General features: G+C 44.5%; 1 protein-coding gene across 1 annotated transcript in view; it reads left to right on the top strand.

The window, feature by feature from the left end:
• The window catches only part of WDR72 (WD repeat domain 72), a 976411-nt gene that overhangs the window by 561350 nt on the left and 395729 nt on the right, over positions 1-19332 (top strand). The window contains exon 15 of the mRNA XM_086958315.1: positions 9280-10109. Coding sequence (XP_086814441.1) covers positions 9280-10109 — 830 coding nt within the window. The remainder of the gene's footprint in view (positions 1-9279; positions 10110-19332) is intronic.

Raw genomic sequence — 19332 nt, 5'->3', positions numbered from 1 at the left:
AGCTATATTCCATGATTTATGTACCGGAGGGGAGATGCATAACCAGAGCTGGTCACAGCTGGAGAAAGCAAAAAAACGGTATTTTCAAGGGTGTATTGTTCCTGCAGCTCTTGGAAGGACATCAGTGTGGCCCCTTTGTAAACGTCTCTCAAATATGTGATGCCTATACGGTCCCATTGAAGGAACCCCCAGAGCAGAGAGCTGGTGGTGCCACAGGGGGGTGAGTTCAGTTAGTTTGCTGTTCAAGTGAATAAAGCACAGTGCTGCCCTCCAGAAGTGTATCACCACTCTGGTGCATTAGTGTATCTACTTTGGCATGGGGTTTCCATAAAGATTGCTGAGTAGACCATCGAATCCCTTTGTACGAAGTTCCAGGCGATATGCTGGGTTATCTCATTCACCCGTAAACTATTCCTTGAAGTGAGCTACGTGAGCGCCCAAGTAGTATACATAAATATCAGAGACCTCCAATTCCCAATCAAAGGCTCACTTCTGTGCTGTTGAGAAGGCCATCCTGTGACATTTTTCAGCCCAGATAAAGGAGGTCAATTTGGAGGTCAGGAAGCAGAACCATTGCCTGGGTATGGAAATATCATTAAAATATATGAGTACCGAGTAAGGCGCATCACCTTAAAGAGCGCAACTCACCCCATCGGATTAAGTGGCAGCCGCTGCCAGCAGTGCAAGTCTCTTTCAAGAGAAGTGGCCAGGCCCTGGAAAATAAGTCTCCAAGCCAGGCTATCCTTGGACCCCAAGGTATTTAAAAGTTTTATGTTGCTGTAGAATAGTAGGGCACCTGCAACGGTCCTCTGTGCCTCCTTCACTTCTACTAGTAGAAACTTATCAGGATTAATATGGACACCATAGACTTCTACGTAGAGATGAATAATCTCCAGGCAGGGAGGACTCAAACTCAGAGGGTCCCAGAGGAACAGCAAAACATTGTCATCATGGAGTGCCACCTGGTCCTCGAACCCTGTTCCCCATCCCCCACCCACCAACCCGTGCATCGTAGCGTATGAGGTGCGCCAATGGCTCGATGGCTAAAGCAAACAGAGGGGAAAGTGGGCACCCCTGACGCATTCCCCATTGGATCAGGAAGGGAGAAGATAGTATGCTGTTCACTCAGAACTGGGCTCTGAGACCGTGATAGAGGAGGCAGAACTTCATCTGAAATTTTGGTCCCAGGCTCGCTTGTTTTCTGGACGGCCTCTAAGAATTTCCAGGAGAGTGTATCGATGGCTATAGTGAAGTGTACTAGGAGGGCTAGTTTACCCTTTAGCTTCTGTGTTTGGGAGAGGGCCATTTGTGCCCATCGGATGCAATGACGTGTACTACCCGGCATGAACCCACATTGATCTGGATGAATGAGTTGGGTAGGGGTGCATGTCAAACAAGCTACCAGGACTTTGGCGAAGATCCTAATGTCCATGTTTATCAGAGATATTAGCTGGTAGGAGGCACACTGGTCTGAAGGCAGGACAACAATTGTTGTACAGTCCAAGTTGGTGGAAAAGAAACCCCGGTGTGTCGCTTTGGTGTAAAAGTTTAAAAGGTTGGGTGCGATAATGGAGTATAATCTCTTACATTAATCAATGGGATACCCATCATGCCCAGAGATACACCCAGAATGGGACCTAGATATGGCGGAGTCCACCTCTTCTTCCAGGGGATTGAGGTCCAGGTCCATAGAGTGAGGGTTTGAGGGTAATTGATTATCATGCAGGATGGGGTTCTCCATTTGCAGAGGGTGTGCCAGGCAACCTGCATATAGGACCCGGTAGTATGGCGCAACTGTTTGGGCCATTGTCGTTAATTCCTCTCTAAGACCACCTGCTTGTACTTGAATATTTGGTACAACTCTAGAGGAGATGGCTTGAGACACCAACCGTAATAGTATTTTTCCTGGTTTGTTCCCCAACTCGTAGCCTCTTTGAGTGGAGGCCCTCGAGTACTGCTTTGCCTCCTCAAATGAGACCTGCCAGAGTTCAGTGCATGCAATGTCTTGTAGATGCTGTGCCTCCCCTGAGTCAGGCTGCTAGGCCAGATATCCTAGGTTTCATATTTGAGCTACTAGGTCTGTCACCTGTTGCTGCACTACTTCTTGTTCCCGGAAGTACCTTTTGAGCTGTCGTCCTTTGAAGGAATTGCAGGACGGCCAGAGTGTCACTTTTGATGACACTGGGCCGTCATTTGCCTGGAAGTAGTTTTGCAGTTTGTCTGCTATGAAGGTGGCACACTCGGGGACCCTCATGTACCATACATTCAATTGCCACACGGGCCTCAGCATCGTGGACTGAGTGTTCAATTTCACTAGGAGTTGTGCATGGTCTGATGTACCACACAGGAGAAATTGTTCAGGGGTTGGAGTTACCCCATAGCAGGGCCCTAACCCGAAGGTCTAAACATTGTCAACACAATGATGTACATTGTTAAACCAAAAACCTGAGGGGAAAAAATTACTAACAAAATAATGCATTTCCCTAAACATCAAGATCCCTCCTCCCAAACCCTCCAAACCCTCCACGCCTCATACATTTCCCCACCCCATACTTCTCTCCATGAAGCATCTATCACCCTGGTCCAAAACATGCTCAATTTGGAAAGCAAAAGAAGAAAGTGGGACTCAACGAAAAAGTAACTCAGGGGGGTAGTTCAACCACAGAGTTCACACCTCTTAAGAATTATATTATTCCTTACAGTGCACATATAGTAGAGACATTAATTACAATCAGCCAAGGTGGTGTGCTCAGTAATAGAACATTCAACTCAGAAAGAATCATTGTGGGTGGGAGGCCCTGGAGGTGGACTGGTGTAGTCTCCACCAGTCCAGAGGACATAGCCGCTACCCTAGGACCTCCATGGCTGCCACCACATGACTCCATAGTAGCCTAAGGGGCACCCTGCAGTGGAAAAATCAGCCCTTGTTAGTGGGGATCATTCCAATTAATCTGGAACTATGTCAAGTGGCCAGTGAGCTTTTGGGTGGCAGCAAGGTCAAAGTTCAATGCTTCAGCCATCTTTGCTTCCTCTACCAAGGGGGCACGCAGTTGATTGGTCATCTCGCGTTGGGTTCCTCATGATTTCTGGTATTAAGATTGATTATTCCTGGCGCCGCGTGCGGGGAGTGACAAATGGGACCACTAGGGGCCATAAAACCCTCCATTCTTTTGGATAACTAAACTAACTTTAGCACCAAGAAGGGGACTACTTAGGGTTCCATAAATAGTTCACCTCACATATCTTTTCTAAACAGTAGAATCAATGTTCAGCAAAGAAACTGCAGCTGCATCTGTGTCTGCAAGTCAGCAAATAAGCTGAGCGAAGACTGGATGTGCCTTCCCTGTAGCCTTCAGCAAGGGAAGGTTCAGTTTGCCCTCAGTCTTGAATCCCTGGTAAGAACTTCCCATCTCATAACGCTATGCTCAAGTTTATATATTCTCTCTGAACATTGTTCAGCATTGTGAAAATAAACAATTGGCAGTAGAGCCGTTCTAACCTTTTACTTGCTTTATTTCTGAAACTTTGCTTATTTTTTTTTAAAAGAATATAAACTAATCGAAGAGAGCACTGGCTCTAATCTGACTCTGATATAAATTCCTGATGACCCTCATTTTAACTTATAAATGAGGAACAGTTACAAAATGTGATGCATAAAGTCATGATTGGTTCACCATTAGATCCCTGCCGTTCAGCAATTTTAAAAATAAACATATCTTCAAGGAAGGGTCCCCTGTTGGATCTGCTGAATAAGTATTTCATACAGTGTACAGTCCCACATTTTAAAACATCCATTGATAAATAAGCAAGTTTATGATCCAACAGTACTTATATATTACTGGCCAATATCATGGCTCCCTTGCCCAACAGAAGGTAGCTCATGAAATCTGAAATCACTCTGATTGTCTTGATCCTCTACAGGTGGTCTTCTGTGCAGCGTGCAATAGGAGATCTTTGATACTTTAGTGTTGGATGATCTAAGATGGGATGGCAACTGAGGAGTAACCTCTGTATTAGTACTATTATATGTGTGTTCTGCCTTTGACATGGTAGACCATGATATTTTGATCAGATGTGTGGTGGCCACTAGGCTTCAGGAATCTCTATTGAACTGGGTACATTCGTTCTTGGAATAGTGAGCTGAAGCAACTCAGCTACCTTTTTTCCTAGCAACAGCAGTTCAGGTAAAATGTGGGTTCCATCAGGGGTCCTCTCTGTTTCCAACCCTCTTCAAGCTGTGTGCTAGACCACTAATAAAGGAGTTAGCTCCAAGAGATTGTAGAATGTAGAACTATGCAGATTTTTCATACCTTCTCCTCTGTTCAGATGAGATAAGTGCCACACAACAATAGTTCCAGAAGATTATGAATGTTATCTGGGACTGGGTATTTACTAACCAACTGAAATTAAATATAAAGATACAGAGATAGTAATCTTAAATAATAGAGTGAATCTCTGGAACCAATTATGCGAGTGCCTAGAAATGAGCACTGCACCTGTACCTCGAACATCTGCTAACAGTCTTGAAATCTTTGTGGATAGCAACCTCTCCATGAAACCACAGATAGGGGCACTGGCCACTAAATACATATGTATTCTTAAAATGATCAGCAAGCATGCTCCCTTTCATCTAATGGAAACCCTTACATGGAAATGATGGCATTTATTTAATCAATTCCAGATCATTTAACATAAATTTCAAAAGGGGATTCCGAAAAGAGAAAATATATGTGATGATTATAGTAGCTGTAAATAATGATGGAGAAGAGGTGGCAGCCAGGTTTCAGGAAGGTATACTGGCAATTAAGGAGTGGATGGCCTGCAACTGTTTAAGGTTGAATTCCGAGAAAACGGAGGTGATCATCTTTGGTAAACTTTCTCCTATCTGGTCATCCATTTGGTGGCCTCCGTTGCTAGGAGCACTGCCGTCTCCGGTGCAGAAGGTCAGAAATCTAGGAGTTATCTTTGACGAGAGACTCAACTTCGTCAACCATGCTAACCTCCACAGCATTTTTAAGCTCAAACTTCTTAGAAAAATAATTCCATTCCTCTCAGACAACGGAGGAAAAACGGTGGTGAGCTCACTAGTATTGTCCGCTTTGGACTACTGCAATGGTTTATTTTTGAATGCCCAATCTCGGGTGGTTGCCAAGCTACAACTGGTCCAGAATGCGGCAGCAAGGCTGCTGTCTGGTACCCCCAAATATAAACCTATTAAACAAGCTATTAGGAGTTATCACTGGTTGACGGTGAAAAATAGGATTAAATTTAAAACACTGTGCATCACTTTTAAAGCCATCCATCAGCTAGGGCCGAAGTTTCTGAAGCAGAAGCTTATGTTATATTGCCCCACTCGACAACTAAGGTCAATAAATGCTCTCCGTCTTATTGTGCCAAGAACAAAGACAGTTACTTGGGGAGACAGATCCTTCACCAATGCCGCAGCCAGACTCTGGAATACCCTTCCTCTGGAAATTAGATCTACTCCCACATTGCTACAATTTCGAAAATTGTTGAAAACGTGGCTTTTTGACCAATAAGTCCTTCTCCACATGTACTTTCTGCATGACAATAACTGTATATTGAGCTTTGAGGCCATCAGTGAGTCTTAGCGCCAAGACGCCCAAGGGCATATGCTGCGCTTTACAAATCTTAAAAAATAAATAAATAATAAATAGGCCCTGTTGCAAACAGGCCTGACTTTGATAGCCAGCGAGTGCCAGGCAGGGCAGAGTTCTGGAGTGTACCTGGACCCCCAAGTTGGAGAAGCGGGTTATATTTATAGCCTCTTCAGCCCAAGATACAGACCATCATGGCCCCCAATGACTCAGACTTAGGTGATATCCTTCCTGAGTCTGACTGGCATTACAGGAGGTTTGTCAAGGAGTATAGCACTATTTTATACCCTCTGACAGAACTCACAACCAGGAAGCAGACCAGTAAAGTAGTCTGAACAGAGGAGTATCAGAAAACCTTTGGCATCAGTAGTGGCTGCTATCATGGCAGAGTGGCGGATGATGGAGGGGTGTGAGGTTGGGGGATAGAAGGACATCAAAAATAAAGAACAAAATAAATAAGTGTACCTTCTCCCAGTCGATCGCCTCTCTTCTCCTTTCTGCTGAGGCTCCCAGGCTACCCTTGTATGAGAGAAGCACTGGGATTGGCCTGAGTGGGCTTGTTTTCTGCTTCAAAAGGGACTGGGAGCCTACGACTGCTTTACTCTCCACCTGGCAATGCAGCTCGGTAGATGTCCGTGCACATGATGGTTTGGCTGTCCTCAGACAGCTGGCCACCATCATGTGCACTGAGTGCAGTGCCACGACGCCTACTGTGACTGCCCCCAACACCATTACCACACCAATGAGATGCAGCAGGAAAGGAAAATTAAAATTATATTAAACACATTTTATCATAGTTTTATTTGTCAAATTTTAAGGCCGCTGTTTAGAGGAGGGGATGCGATGCTCCTCTCCTATAGCGGAGGAACCATTACTGGTTAGCACCCTGAAGGATGACTTGTGCACTGCTCCACTCCTCTAAGCACATGAATTCAGCAGGAGTTTGTTTTTCAGACAGATAATTCTCATCATGGCTTAGGGGCAGCACTGTTATAGCTAAATGATGAGGGTCAGGACCAACCAGTCCCCTTTATCAGTAGGTGCATTCTTTCTAGAGAGCTATTGAGAAGGAGTTTTTTTGCTGTGGTTTGGTCCCTGAAGAATCGAGACCTTACTAGTGTGGGACTCACTTTAGGGTTCAAGCTAACCACATACTGCAAAGCAGATATGAGGGGAAATCCAAAACAGTTGAGGTGGTAGATTTCCATACAGGGAACTCGCTTTACAGTATAACACAGACCTGGAGCTGACCATAACACTGCCAATAGTGTTTTGTAGACTGATGCTGTTGTTTTTTTATTTTTTTATTTGAACACTGGGGACTGGTATCCAGCACCCACTGTATATGCTCTGACCCTGAAGGTTGACATGTTTTTACAGTGACTATCCCACAAAATATATTATCACTGCATATGTCCTGTTGCTTTTTCTATGAGGAAATGCTATAAAGTACAATTAAAGTGCTAGTTTTGTCAGTCCGAAAAAGCAGCAGAGTCCACACAACTGCTTTTACATACACTCCAATTTGCTTGTAAAGTTGGATTTTTGATAAATACATGAGAAACGTTACTTTTAAAAAGTTTAACTTTTTCTCCCTGTATTAGCATTAGTTTTCCTACAGTTGTCCTACTTGCCTAGTGCTTCATGCTTGGGTAGGGGTGAAAACAGAGCAAAGGCAATGACTTCAGTCTTTTGGCAATATGGTCTAGGTGTGAGGTTTGCTTCCCAGTTTATCTCAGGAAGTACCGTTCAGGAGGGTACATGAAATTCAATAACTTGATAGGGGTACATTGGAGGCCTGCCCATTCATAATTTAGTGTAAAATGAGACATGCCATTTTCATCTTAGGGTACACTTTAGCCACCCTGACTATACTCACAAGGGGTGGACAGTTGTTTCCAGAGCCAATTTGGTGTGGATAGGGAGGAGGAGAATGCTCAGTGCAATGGCCTCAATTTTGGTTGGATCACCTACTACTGCCAGGGAGGAAAGCCTCTGGAATCTTAATTTCTTGAGTCTGAGAATGGTCCACTGGTGGTAGTTTGCAGTAAGGCAAACAAGATGTGCTGAGAAAGGGCAATGGTTTGCTCTTGGGAACATTATACCCATCATTTAACGAGTGTTGAGGAGTTCATCCCACCACTGGTTAGTACACTGCACAAAAGTAGCACCTCACTCAGAGCTTCTCAGAACACATTTGGACCTGTGGATAAACAGAAAAGGAAGAAACTGCTGCCCCTGATGTGTGTGGAGAAATGAAGTGCTGGACCTTCACCCACTTGCCCCACGAATGAGAAGTGGATTCCACAGGTCAGTTGTCTGTCCTCCTGTGTGGTCACAGTGACATAACAAGCTGCAATAGACCTTTAATAGGAGTAGCCAGTTGGGCTGTGGCAAGTGGACCATAACTGAACTGTGATGTTCTGGTCTCCCAAGACTCCCACTGAGGTCCTGGGAGCCTTAGGGGTGACCTCTAGGTAGAAGAACAAGTTAGGCATGACATTTGTCAACCTCCGGAGAAGCAGGATTACGCACCAAGGCAATCCGAACAAGGCATTCCTATCAGCTGACCCTTACAGGTATGATATCTGGCTAGGGTGCATCCTGCCCTGCTGCAGCTTCTCAGCTTTTCCCATTGGAGAGTTTTGAGATCCAAAAAAAGAGACCCAAATGTAGAAATGTTGAACAAACGAAAGCACTTCAGGTATCGGTCGATAAGCGGACTTTGGAAGAAGCAAAACATTTTTTTCCCATTCTGAGCTTTTCCTGCCAAAACCAATGGTTTCAGTGGGACCTCATCTAATGCATTTCCGAACTTTAGAGTACTTTGTCAGATACAGCCAAAAATCTTGATCCACTGTAAGATTTATACCTGCTTACAATAGATCAAATGCAAAGTTAAAAATCTTTCGTCAGGTGGACCTACTAGGCTTAGCCAGCCTCTGGTGCATCATGTGCAGCCTACTTTTGCACCTAACCCGTGGGCAGATGCTATGTTGCTTCTTAGCTCTTTTTAACTTAACTATTTTTACAAATTATAACAGTGGCTTGCTTGAATGGATTACAATATTGATTCTGTTATTTGTTCCTATTAAAATGTTGTTGTGTTTTGTGTTTTTATTGTTTTGCTACTGGGCTATAGCTTGCAGGGAGTTGAGCCCATATTTATTCAGTGAACTTTGTGGTTAACCTAACATGTTTGTGTCGTTATTGGTTGTAGAGGACCAATGTCCTCTGCAAATACTATTCCACTTTCTAAGAATTACAAACTCGCTTTGGGGTTATTGCTTTCCTTTAGGTGTTGAACACTTTTATAAGGGTATGTGATACCTGATGCAAGTCTTCCGGAATCAACAGCCATGAAAGGCAATATATTCTAAATTAGCATTTCACTGATTACATCACATGAAACTTTGACAACTTTTTATCTTGATGAAACATTAAATATTTATTTGGTGTTGGGAGAGGTTGACATGACAAGACATTTGTATATAATTAGTTCTTTCCATCCTCTCAATAAGTATATATTTTAAAATGAATAAACTTTAAAATTGTAGGCCTTGTACACTTAATGGTAAAATGTGAAGATATTGCAATAAAAAATATATTTTATTGGAAGACAAATATTTTTTCTGATGATCATTTGTTTGTTTTATTTTAGATGGCGGCTACGAAAAGCGTACATAACCCTTTCACGTTTTTACCAATAGATATGAAATGGAACAAGATTGGTTTTCATGTGGTTTTGTTTGATATAGAAAAAATCGTGGAACTCTTACTTTCCTCACAAACCTGCGGATTGAAGGGAGTTAACTCCTTCCATAGCTGTGAAACACTCAAACCTTTCAAAAGTTCAGTGGAAAAACGTACACTAACCTTGAAAAGAAACAAAACGGCAGGGTCTCTCTACCAAGCAGAAGGGCAGACCAAACAAACCTCTATGAATGCCTCTGTCAAGGAGAATAGTTCAGCTCGGCTTGGTGATGACATTGCTGGCATCAAAAGGCACAAGAAAATGAAAAGCTCAAAAAAACACAAGTGTTCTCCGGAAGGAAATGTTGATATCAACGTGATCACGGATATAGCAAGAATACTCCTGTCCTGCTTCCTCCCCTGGGGCGTGGATTGTGAACTGGACAATCTCAGTGTTCGGTACCTAGACCTTCTACGGCTTCAGTATCCGGTCTCCTACGGCCTTGTATCGAATGAGAACCATGTATCCCTGATGCTCCCGGGATGGAAGCAGGACAGTTCACCAGGGACAGCAGGACGTTCTACAGATAACTTATTTTCACAAAAAGTGGTTGATATGTCTAGCAAATATCTAAGCACTGTCCAAACACAACCGGAAATGAAGGCAGCACCAGAGGAGAACAACGGCAATGCGAAGTATGGGCAGCAAACCCTTTTCTACATGCTGAGCAGGATCTTGCTGGTGAACAGAACACTGAAGATGCATTCGAATTCCAAAATGGCTGACAAGGCTAGAAGGTTAGTTTTTCTTGTAGTCTGTTTCTAAAGTCTGCAAAAGAACTGCAATCTTTTTATGATAATCTCTCTTTTCATACCTGGTTAAGAAGATGCTGTAAACGTCGACTCAAAGTAGCCTCAAATGTATAACCCATTGTTATTATTATTATTGAAAATCTTTATTCGGCAACTTGATCACCATAAAAGAATACATATAAAATACATTTCCAATACACAATAAAATATTAAAATACAGTAAAAGAATAAGGTGCAACACAATCACCAATTTGCTACCAGCAGATATGGCATCAGACCGTTGGGCCCCCCGACTGCAGTTTCAGTAAGCGGGATCGCGTCATCCATGCACTTCCCAAGAACTTTGCTACCCCACAAATCATAAAGGAAGATGATGAGTCCGTGGAGAGTACACGAAGAGCCTGTCTATGGCACCTCAACCCCAGTTCCCTGCAGACAGGTTTCAGCCAAAATTTCCGCGCCCCTTTATAAGCTGGGCAGGCAAAAAATAGATGGGCCACAGACTCTGTTGATGCTACACAGCCAGGGCATGAACGCAGGGGGGCACCAGAGTTTGACCACCTCACCATAAAGTCATGCACCGGAAGCGTCCCATATCGCAGTTTTAGGTATAGTGCGCGATCAAAGGGTTTATTTATCAGGTCGAGGAAGGGTTCCAATTTCCTCACACATTTAAATAACAAAAATTGGTCCATGAGTGAGCCCCCATCCGTGGCCCTCAACACATTACTCTGAACCCAGTCCCAGTATAACTTTTTGATCACATCCTTTGGTGGCGGCGATTGTGACTCCCAAGCATCTCTTAGCCCTAACTTAAGAACCAAGTCTTTCAATTTATTCAACCATCCAATTTTTTTTCCCGTGTCCAGTAAAAGAAGATCGTCCAGCCCTTCAGCATATTTTGCAAGCTCTTCCGTTCTTCTTAAACGGGTCCAGAAGAGCAACGGGCGTAGCCTTACCAAGTCCTTAAATGCTCTTCTGCCCAGATCTAATCTCAGGGTAAGCATGGGCGGAAAATCCGTTTCGCTCGCGGATTTTGCGGATTTTCGGTAAATTCGCAATCCGCGAGATTCACGAATCTCCCGCAAAATCCGCAAATCCGCGAGCAGCGGATTTTGCTCTCACTGTTTGCGTGAGTTCGCGGCTTCCCAGTACAACTTCGCGCCCCGCGAATAAGTGCAAAATTGCAGAAATACGATCTTAGCAAAACTGAAACTACTTACCAGGTTCAAAAGTTCAGGCTCATCATTAGTAGCCATTTCCTGTAGTGCTTCCTGAGGGGCCCCTCCAGAGTTCAGTTGCCAGTTGCAACTATTATGTGACCCTGCTCTGAACCTCAGAATAGTTACACATAAGCCACAAAGGTCCTGAATTACAGCTAAGGGAGACAAGCAGGAGCCAGGCTGGAGGTTCAAATCCATTAATCAGCCCCTAATTCATTATTGTCAGTTGGGGCAGGGCAGGTGTTGTAACTAATTTTGCAACAATGAAAGCACTTAGCAAGTTCAAAAGATCACTAATCAGGAAGCACTAAGGAAGCAGGTGCCAGCTAAAAGAATATTCTGTGACACATTAATCAGCCCCAAATTAATTCAGGTCACTTGAGGCAGGGAAGGTGTGCTTGCATTGCCACAATAATGTACACTGACTGGACAACCAGAGGGTGCTGTGATGAAACAGAGGGTGGCATGGGTGGGCCAGAGGGTGGCATGAGTAGTCAGAGAGTGGCAGTGGTGACAGAGAGTGGCAGTGATGAAGAAGAGTGTCCCAAACAGGCTGGACACGTAGAAACAACAAGTTCGCGAAACTTGCGACCCGACAGGTAAGTTCGCAATTTGCGACATTGTACAAAACCCTCGCGAACTGGCAGAAACCCGCGCAAACACACAAAAAAAAAAATCGGCAAATTCGCGAGAATTCGCGGATTTTGCGGATTGCGAGTTCGCAAATCCGCAAAATTCGCGAACGCGAGATTCGCAAAATTCGCCCATGCTTATCTCAGGGGAATTAGTGGGGTGGAAGCAGGAAGAGCCACCACCTTCCTTAGAAAATTATTTTCCGCTGTCGATAGATCTGATACATTTTCGAACCCCCAAAGTTCAGAGCCATATAATGCAGCTGGGAGAATCTGACCCTCGTATATGGCCATGGCCGGGGAGACAGGTTTACTACATGATTCACGGACTTCCCTCAGAATCACCCCCGATACTCTTTGATGACTGAGTAACATTTTGGCCAAGTGATCCTTCCAGGTCATTCGGCTGTTTATCCGGACACCAAGGCAGTCAAAAGACTCAACCAGCTCCAAAGGGACACCATTAGGCAGGAAATTATTTTTGAATCTTTTAGAGGGGGAGAGTGCCATCAATTTAGTTTTTGAGGTATTGATGGTTAAGCCTCGGGCGGTACAGAAGGAGCTAAACCGGTTCAAGAGTTTTTGTAGACCCACTGGGGATTTGGAGATTAATATGGTGTCATCGGCGAAGAGTAAAGTGGGGATTCTTTCCCCCGCCAGGGATGGAGCATCCGTCTCCTCCCCCTTCAGATGGTCCACCACTCCATTCACGAATAGGGAGAAGAGGGTCGGAGCCATAACACATCCCTGACGTACTCCTCTCCGCACAGGGATCCTCTCTGTCAATTGTCCCTGGGGTCCCCATCTAACCTTCGCGTAATTCCCCTCGTGGAGCTTTACGATAAGGTTCAGGAGACCACTTGGGAAACCCATCTCTCCTAGAATCTCCCATAATTTTGCCCGGGGGACCAGGTCAAAAGCCGTCTTGAGATCTATGAAGGCCATATATAAACTGCCTTTCTTGACGGTAACTGCCTTCCAATAGATAACAAAAAAACGAAAGACCTGGTCCATCGTGCCTACCTTTCTTCTGAACCCCGCCTGTAGGTGAGAGAGAATACTGGCCTCCTCCATCCAATCTCCTACTCTTGAGATGATGGCCCTGCCGACCACTTTCTGAATTATGTCTATCAGACTAATAGGTCTGTAGTTCGCAGGGTCGTCTCTTACCCCCTTCTTGAACACGGTTACTACCTCTGCCCCTTTCCAGGAGTCTGGCACCTGGTGACCCCTGGTGATCAAATTCATTATAGTAGCGATTAATTTAGCCCAAGCCTGCGGCTCCGCTATCAACAGGTCTACAGGAATCCCGTCCTGTCCAGCTGCTTTCTTTGGGGTTAGGTGCCTGATCGCCATCACTACTTCCATGGTCGTAAATGGAGGATCGTCCACCCCAGAGAAAACTCCATCTCTCAAACTATCTGCCCCAGGGCTAGTTGTTTCCTCATTACCTCCATAAAGGGATGAGAAATGATCAAACCATTGCTGGCTGGTTATATGTGCAGCCAATGGTTGCGATTTCCTCTGCCTAGTTCTATTGATCAGGTCCCAGAAAAGGTTCGGGTTCCTACAACTTACAGCATTGGATAAGTCCTGCCAATGCTGTTCCTCCCACTCCCGCTTGGCCAATAATAATACATTTAGGTATTCCTTCCTGGCCGCTCTAACCAGCAAAGGATCCCCAGAAATCAGGGCTTTTGTCAGATTTTTCCTTTTGCCCTTACACAGGACTGTATACCAAGGTTTATTAGAAGAGGGGGGATTGACAGTATCCCTATTGCTTTTCCCTTTCGAGATGAAAAATTTGCCAACATGATCAATTGTAGCTTTATAGGCTGAGTCAAGGGAGGGGTATGGGACCCTGCTGGTCTGATTTTCACCCACCCAATCTTCCAGATCAGAAGACAAGCCCTCAACCAATAATTTTATCGCCCCTAAATCTTCCTCCTTGAGTTTAGCCTTATCCCATTTTAATCTACGGTTGTTATTATAGGGGATAATCTCTTTAGATGTTTTTAAGGTGACATTCATCCTCCTATCTTTAAGGGTGCCCCAATAAAACTTGCAGCACAAGGGATTGTGATCGCTATCCTGGCTTGGGAGGACTTCCATGTCAATAAGCTCTGCCCAAAAATTAATATCCATTAGGATATAGTCAATTCGGGATGGCCCAGTAAGCCTATTAAAAGTCAATGCCCCTGCCTGGTCGGATATAGTCCTGCCATTGAGGGCTCTTAACTTGTGAACCCTGGTCAATGTATTGATTTGAATAGCCCTAGCCGACCACCTCCTAATGGGGGGCAAGGATAAACTTGGGATGGACCATTTTGAATCCTCCTCTTCAATGCCCAAGGGGTCATCTCCGAGGAGGGGTTCAAACGTGCAATTAAAATCACCCCCCACAATAATTTTTGCTGTTGAAGGGCAATTAGCTAAGGCGGAGTCCAGGGCTGTTAAAGTCAGAGAGGTAGAGTCACCAGGTGTCCCTCTAGCATAGACATTGAAAATGTCAAGCCTACTACCCTCTAACTTTCCTCTGGAGGAGAGATGGAGTATATCATTACACTCCAAATTGTGGCGTGTGACCACCCAATCCAGTTCTACTTTAATCCAGACCATGAGACCTCCCGCTGGTCTACCCTTTCCCTTACTTACTGCTGACAGAAAATGGGTTGTATACCCTGATTTGTGTAATGGTGATAGGCTCCAAGTTTCCTGAAATAGGCAAACATCAAACCCCTCAATGAACGTGTGCCACTCTGGAATGTCTAACTTCCTTTTTAGCCCCGCAATGTTCCAAGAAAGGAAATTTATTACCCGCCTGGTCTTACATCTCCCCCCCTCCTGTGCCGGGTGAATAGGTGTTACGAGGCAACCAACCATGCTAGTCATAGGCCCGTCAAAGGAAGGAACCTCTGTAATGTTATTAATACTAACAGTTTGAGCTGGAAAAGAACTACCTTCCCCTATACCTATGCTACCACATGGTCTTGTTGGGGCCCCCCCACCCAGAAGTTCACTTGCCTCCCCCCCAGGCGCTGAACTTCAATCGCAATCTTCCAGCCCAGAAAGCTGGGAAAACCGATTGTAAGTGTCCAGTGGGGTAAAAGGCCTCAAATGATTCATCCTGGTGCCATGGTTCACCGTATGTCTATAAGGGACAGTAGACCAGGCAGAGATCTGTTCAGGTACCAAGGAAAAGTGTTGCCCAAAATGGGTATAATTGTTATTGTAGGGCAAAGTAAGGGGTGGTCTATAAAAATGAGGTTTATTTGGATATCTAAATGGAGTGTCCTCTGGCCTAGGATAGAAGTATGTTGGGGCCCGAGGAATGATGCAAGTTCCCCCGTTTCCTGGTGGCCAATTTAGGATATAATCAACGGCCCGAGGGTCTCTAAAATTGACCACCACTAGATCCCCCTCCATATTTTTAGTTCTACTCCCCAGCCAGTTAATCCGTCTAACATGGACTATATCTCCATCTATGTTGGGCGCTATCGGCCTATACGTCCTTAACCAATGAATAATTTTATTCTTAAGGTCAACATATCCCTCCTTCTTATTTTCTGCTAGCTGAGGGACCCCTGTTAGGACCACCACAAAGGGCACTGCTTCAGGGGGAATCTCCACTTGTGGCACCTTTTTGCGTGGTATTCTATTATTACTAGTTTCCCCTTGTACATCCTGATTGTTGTTTGCCGGGACCTTAGGAATAGATTTATTTGAGGCGCCACCCGATTCAACTACTGGTGTCTTTACATGTTTAGGAGGCAGTGGGTTTTCGGAGGGAAGGTCAGCTCTACCCTGGGGCTGAATAGTTTGCTTGGCCGACTGAGCTGGGGCAGGTGGGTTCTTTTGGACAGAGGTAGGGGGGGGCCTTATCGGGGGTGTAGGATGCACCCCCCCACTCCCCTGGGTTTTTGACAGAGTGGCCATACTAGTTATAGCTGCTTCCAATATGGTAAGTCTGATTTCCACCTTTTTGATAGACTCATTGATTGGTACAAGGAGAGATCTCAACAAAAACTCCAAGTTTCCTATCAATGTGGGGGGAGGTAAAGTATCAGCTGCTGTATCTCTAATATTACTGTCAGAAGCCACCACCTGCATGGCTACTTCAGGTAAAGTACAAATCAATGATGGTACTACTGCTGGTGTAGAATCCCGAACCTCTGCTGGGGTAATCTCAATTGAAATGGGGGTTTTTGCCCTTTTACCAAACTCAGTATGCGGGGTTTTTGCTTTACCTGGGGCCTCCCTAAGTTTTCTCCTTTTTTTACTAGGTGGTGGTCGATGAATCTGAGCCGCGGGTAGAGGCTTAAGTTTCTGTTTCCTAGGTTTAGGTGTGGCCCTAATGCGACTGGGACTAGGGGTAGGAGAAACTATTGTGATATTATCCACAGGCAGACAAGGTGTGGATACAAAATCACGGAACAATAGTGGGACGCCTTCTAGACTAGCATTGTCCTCACTCAAGTCTACTGAACCTCCTTCCCGGGTCATATCAAGCAAGGAGCTATCCGTGAGGGGTCTATGCTTCATGCTCTCAACAGAGCAACGGCGCTCTGCCCTACGCTCTGCTAGAATAGAGTCCTTTTCGCCCTCACTCTTCTTCTGAAAATAGTTCTCCAATGACTCGTTGCGTAATCTACCTTTTTTTCCAGGGGTATCCCCATTGTTGTTCACTGAACTCAAAAAGCACTTCAGGGCGAAATTAGCTATAAATTCACCATGCTGACTCAAGCCTAGGCCTTTTGTGAACGGTATTTCTGAATCGTTTGCTATGATTCATACACTTTCAAGCAGGATTGCAGGGTTTCACTTTTCCCCATACTCTCTGTTGTACTTCAGATTAGCCTATGCACCCCTAAAATGCTCAGCCGTACCTTAGCACTGGATTGATCAGGTGGTCACACTTTACAACTCATATCGATATGCTCAAATAAGATTTCTGTTGCACATATTTATCTTCTAGTCACTTCCAGATTTCTGGGATTGGCACATAAATTTTACTGGTCATTCGTAAATGAAAAATTCAAACATTCTTTTGCTTTTAACACGATTTATTTCTTATACTTTTAAATCTAAGTTCTTCGTTGTCTGATTGAAAAAAATGAAAACATTATTGAGATTGCTTTAAACAGCCCTTAAACCCGTTTCTCGATAGCATAATGCATGTGGATATTGTTCTGCATGTGTAAACTTGAAAAGGTTATTACTGAGCTGGAGGGAAAGCTGTTTGAAAACTTCGCAATGTTTTAATTTCCATCATACACTGTGTGAAAGCGGTGCAGGCTTGCCATTTTTATTCCAGTTGTTTTAGGGTTCTCATTATTTAAAAAAATAAAAAGTGGGAGGAAGGGATTGGAGAGAATAATTTACTTTATTTAAAACATTATTCTTAATGAATCTCATGATAAATGGGTTAACACTCCTTATCTAGTAACTGAAAAGATATTTGGGTTGACGAATAAAATCTTTACATACCATCTGATAAATAATTTTCAGCCAGTCTATGGTCCTGTCATATGATTGGTTTGTGTCCTTCCTACAGAATAGTTCCTTTCAGGTTACTTCTCCTCCTTTCCACTCGCATATTCACCCTCCATGCTGCGGGGTCCCTCAGGGGTCAGCACTGAGCCCGACCCTGTTCAATATTTATGTTCCGCCATTGGCCCTGCTTCCCAAATCCTGCAACATATCTTTGGTATCATATGCGGATAACACGCAGATAGTTTTTTCGTGCAGTAAGGATGCAGGCAAATTCGAGGAGGACCTGTACGCTATAGCAGGCTGGATAGAGGTGAACTGTCTCAGCTTAACGCGTCAAAAACGGAGACCCTCCTATTATGCAGAGACTTCCATTTATGGGGAAACAGGTGGTGTCCTCAGGAGTTATGTTCCCCTTCTGTGCCTAAAACCGCTGTAAAGACTCTTGGCATTCGACTGGATAGTGCTCTATCTTTTGAGGAGCATGCCAAGTCTGTGGCAAGTACCTGTTTCGGCATTCTGCGTGGCCTCAAACCTATGTTAGTCTTGTTTGACCACCACACACTCCAGCTGGTTGTTCAAGCCACGATTTTGGCCAGGCTGGACTAGTGTAACAGTCTTCTGCTTGGCACTAATAAATCTGTGACCAGTATGCTCCAGCGCACCAGGAATGCGGCAGGTCATAATTTACTCACTATACCGAAGCACAGCTGTGCCTCTAGGGCTCGGCTCTGTCTCTATTGGCTGCCTATCGAGCAAAAAAAAACATTCAAAGTACTCCGTGTCAGGTACAAAAATACTGGACGGTGTCAGCCCAACGATTCTCAGTGATCTATGTCTCCCGTACATTCCTACCCGTGCTCTGAATTCTACGGGACACCACCTGCTGCAGGTGCTGTGTTTCCATAGAGCGAGTACCGGTGACCATTCATTTAAGGTACAAGCACCAACTCACTGGAACTCGCTGCCTCTCTCCATTAGGAACCTCCCCAACAACCTGGCTTTCAGAAAGGCAGTAAAACCTGGCTGTTCCAGTAGCAGGAGCCTCTTATGCACCCTTCCTCTGTATCTTAACACTGAGATGTCCCTGTGCTGGGACCGCCATGAGCTCTACAAATTGCCTAACACAACAGAACATAATATTTACACTGGCTGCTGGCCAGAGCTAGGTTTTTAATAATAGCTTCTTTGTTTTTTCCCCTCTGGGGTTCTGATGTCACTCTGGGCACAGGACGTTTGCTAGCTCGAAGAATTCAACTTGTTAAAGCAGGACTCTTAAACCAGGTCAAAATACATTTGCCCACCATGTTTATAAGCATGTCGTAGAACAAAGGCCTGGACCCATTGATGAAAATGATATGTAAGAAAAATTCTTTCCAATATTTACCTGGCTGAACATTCTTCCCCATAGGTGGTGTTGTCCAAATAAGTTCTCAAGTGGCAGTGAGAAATCAGAGGTGGAACTGACATTCTATTTCTGGTGGTGCTGTTGGTTGGTTCCTATTAATTCAGTAAGACTGCACATTTAGCAACACTAAGGGGGACTGAGTCCACTCATACCATCAGAATATGTTTACCTAGTTCCTGGCTAGCTCACAGTATGCCATCTGGGCCTCTAAACTTTACAAGGTCCCGGGTGGTGTCTGCAACCTCAGACAATGACAACCCTGATTCCCCCAAGGAAATCGTGGAAACTGATCTTCCCTTTCGTTGTTGACTCAGGCATGTCTAAAGGGAGACACAAGGAATACACAAATTGGCATTTAAAACATTTATTGAAGCAATTGGAATCTTGTGTGAAATACGTGGGCTGCAATTATGAATAGAATGGTGAAAAAGATAAACACTTCAAACATTGTGCAT

Source organism: Lissotriton vulgaris, chromosome 2_1 (genome assembly GCF_964263255.1).
Source record: "Lissotriton vulgaris chromosome 2_1, aLisVul1.2, whole genome shotgun sequence".
In the NCBI taxonomy this organism is placed as follows: domain Eukaryota; kingdom Metazoa; phylum Chordata; class Amphibia; order Caudata; family Salamandridae; genus Lissotriton; species Lissotriton vulgaris.
Note: the sequence above shows the minus strand (reverse complement) of the source record. Positions and strands in the feature narration are given on the sequence as shown.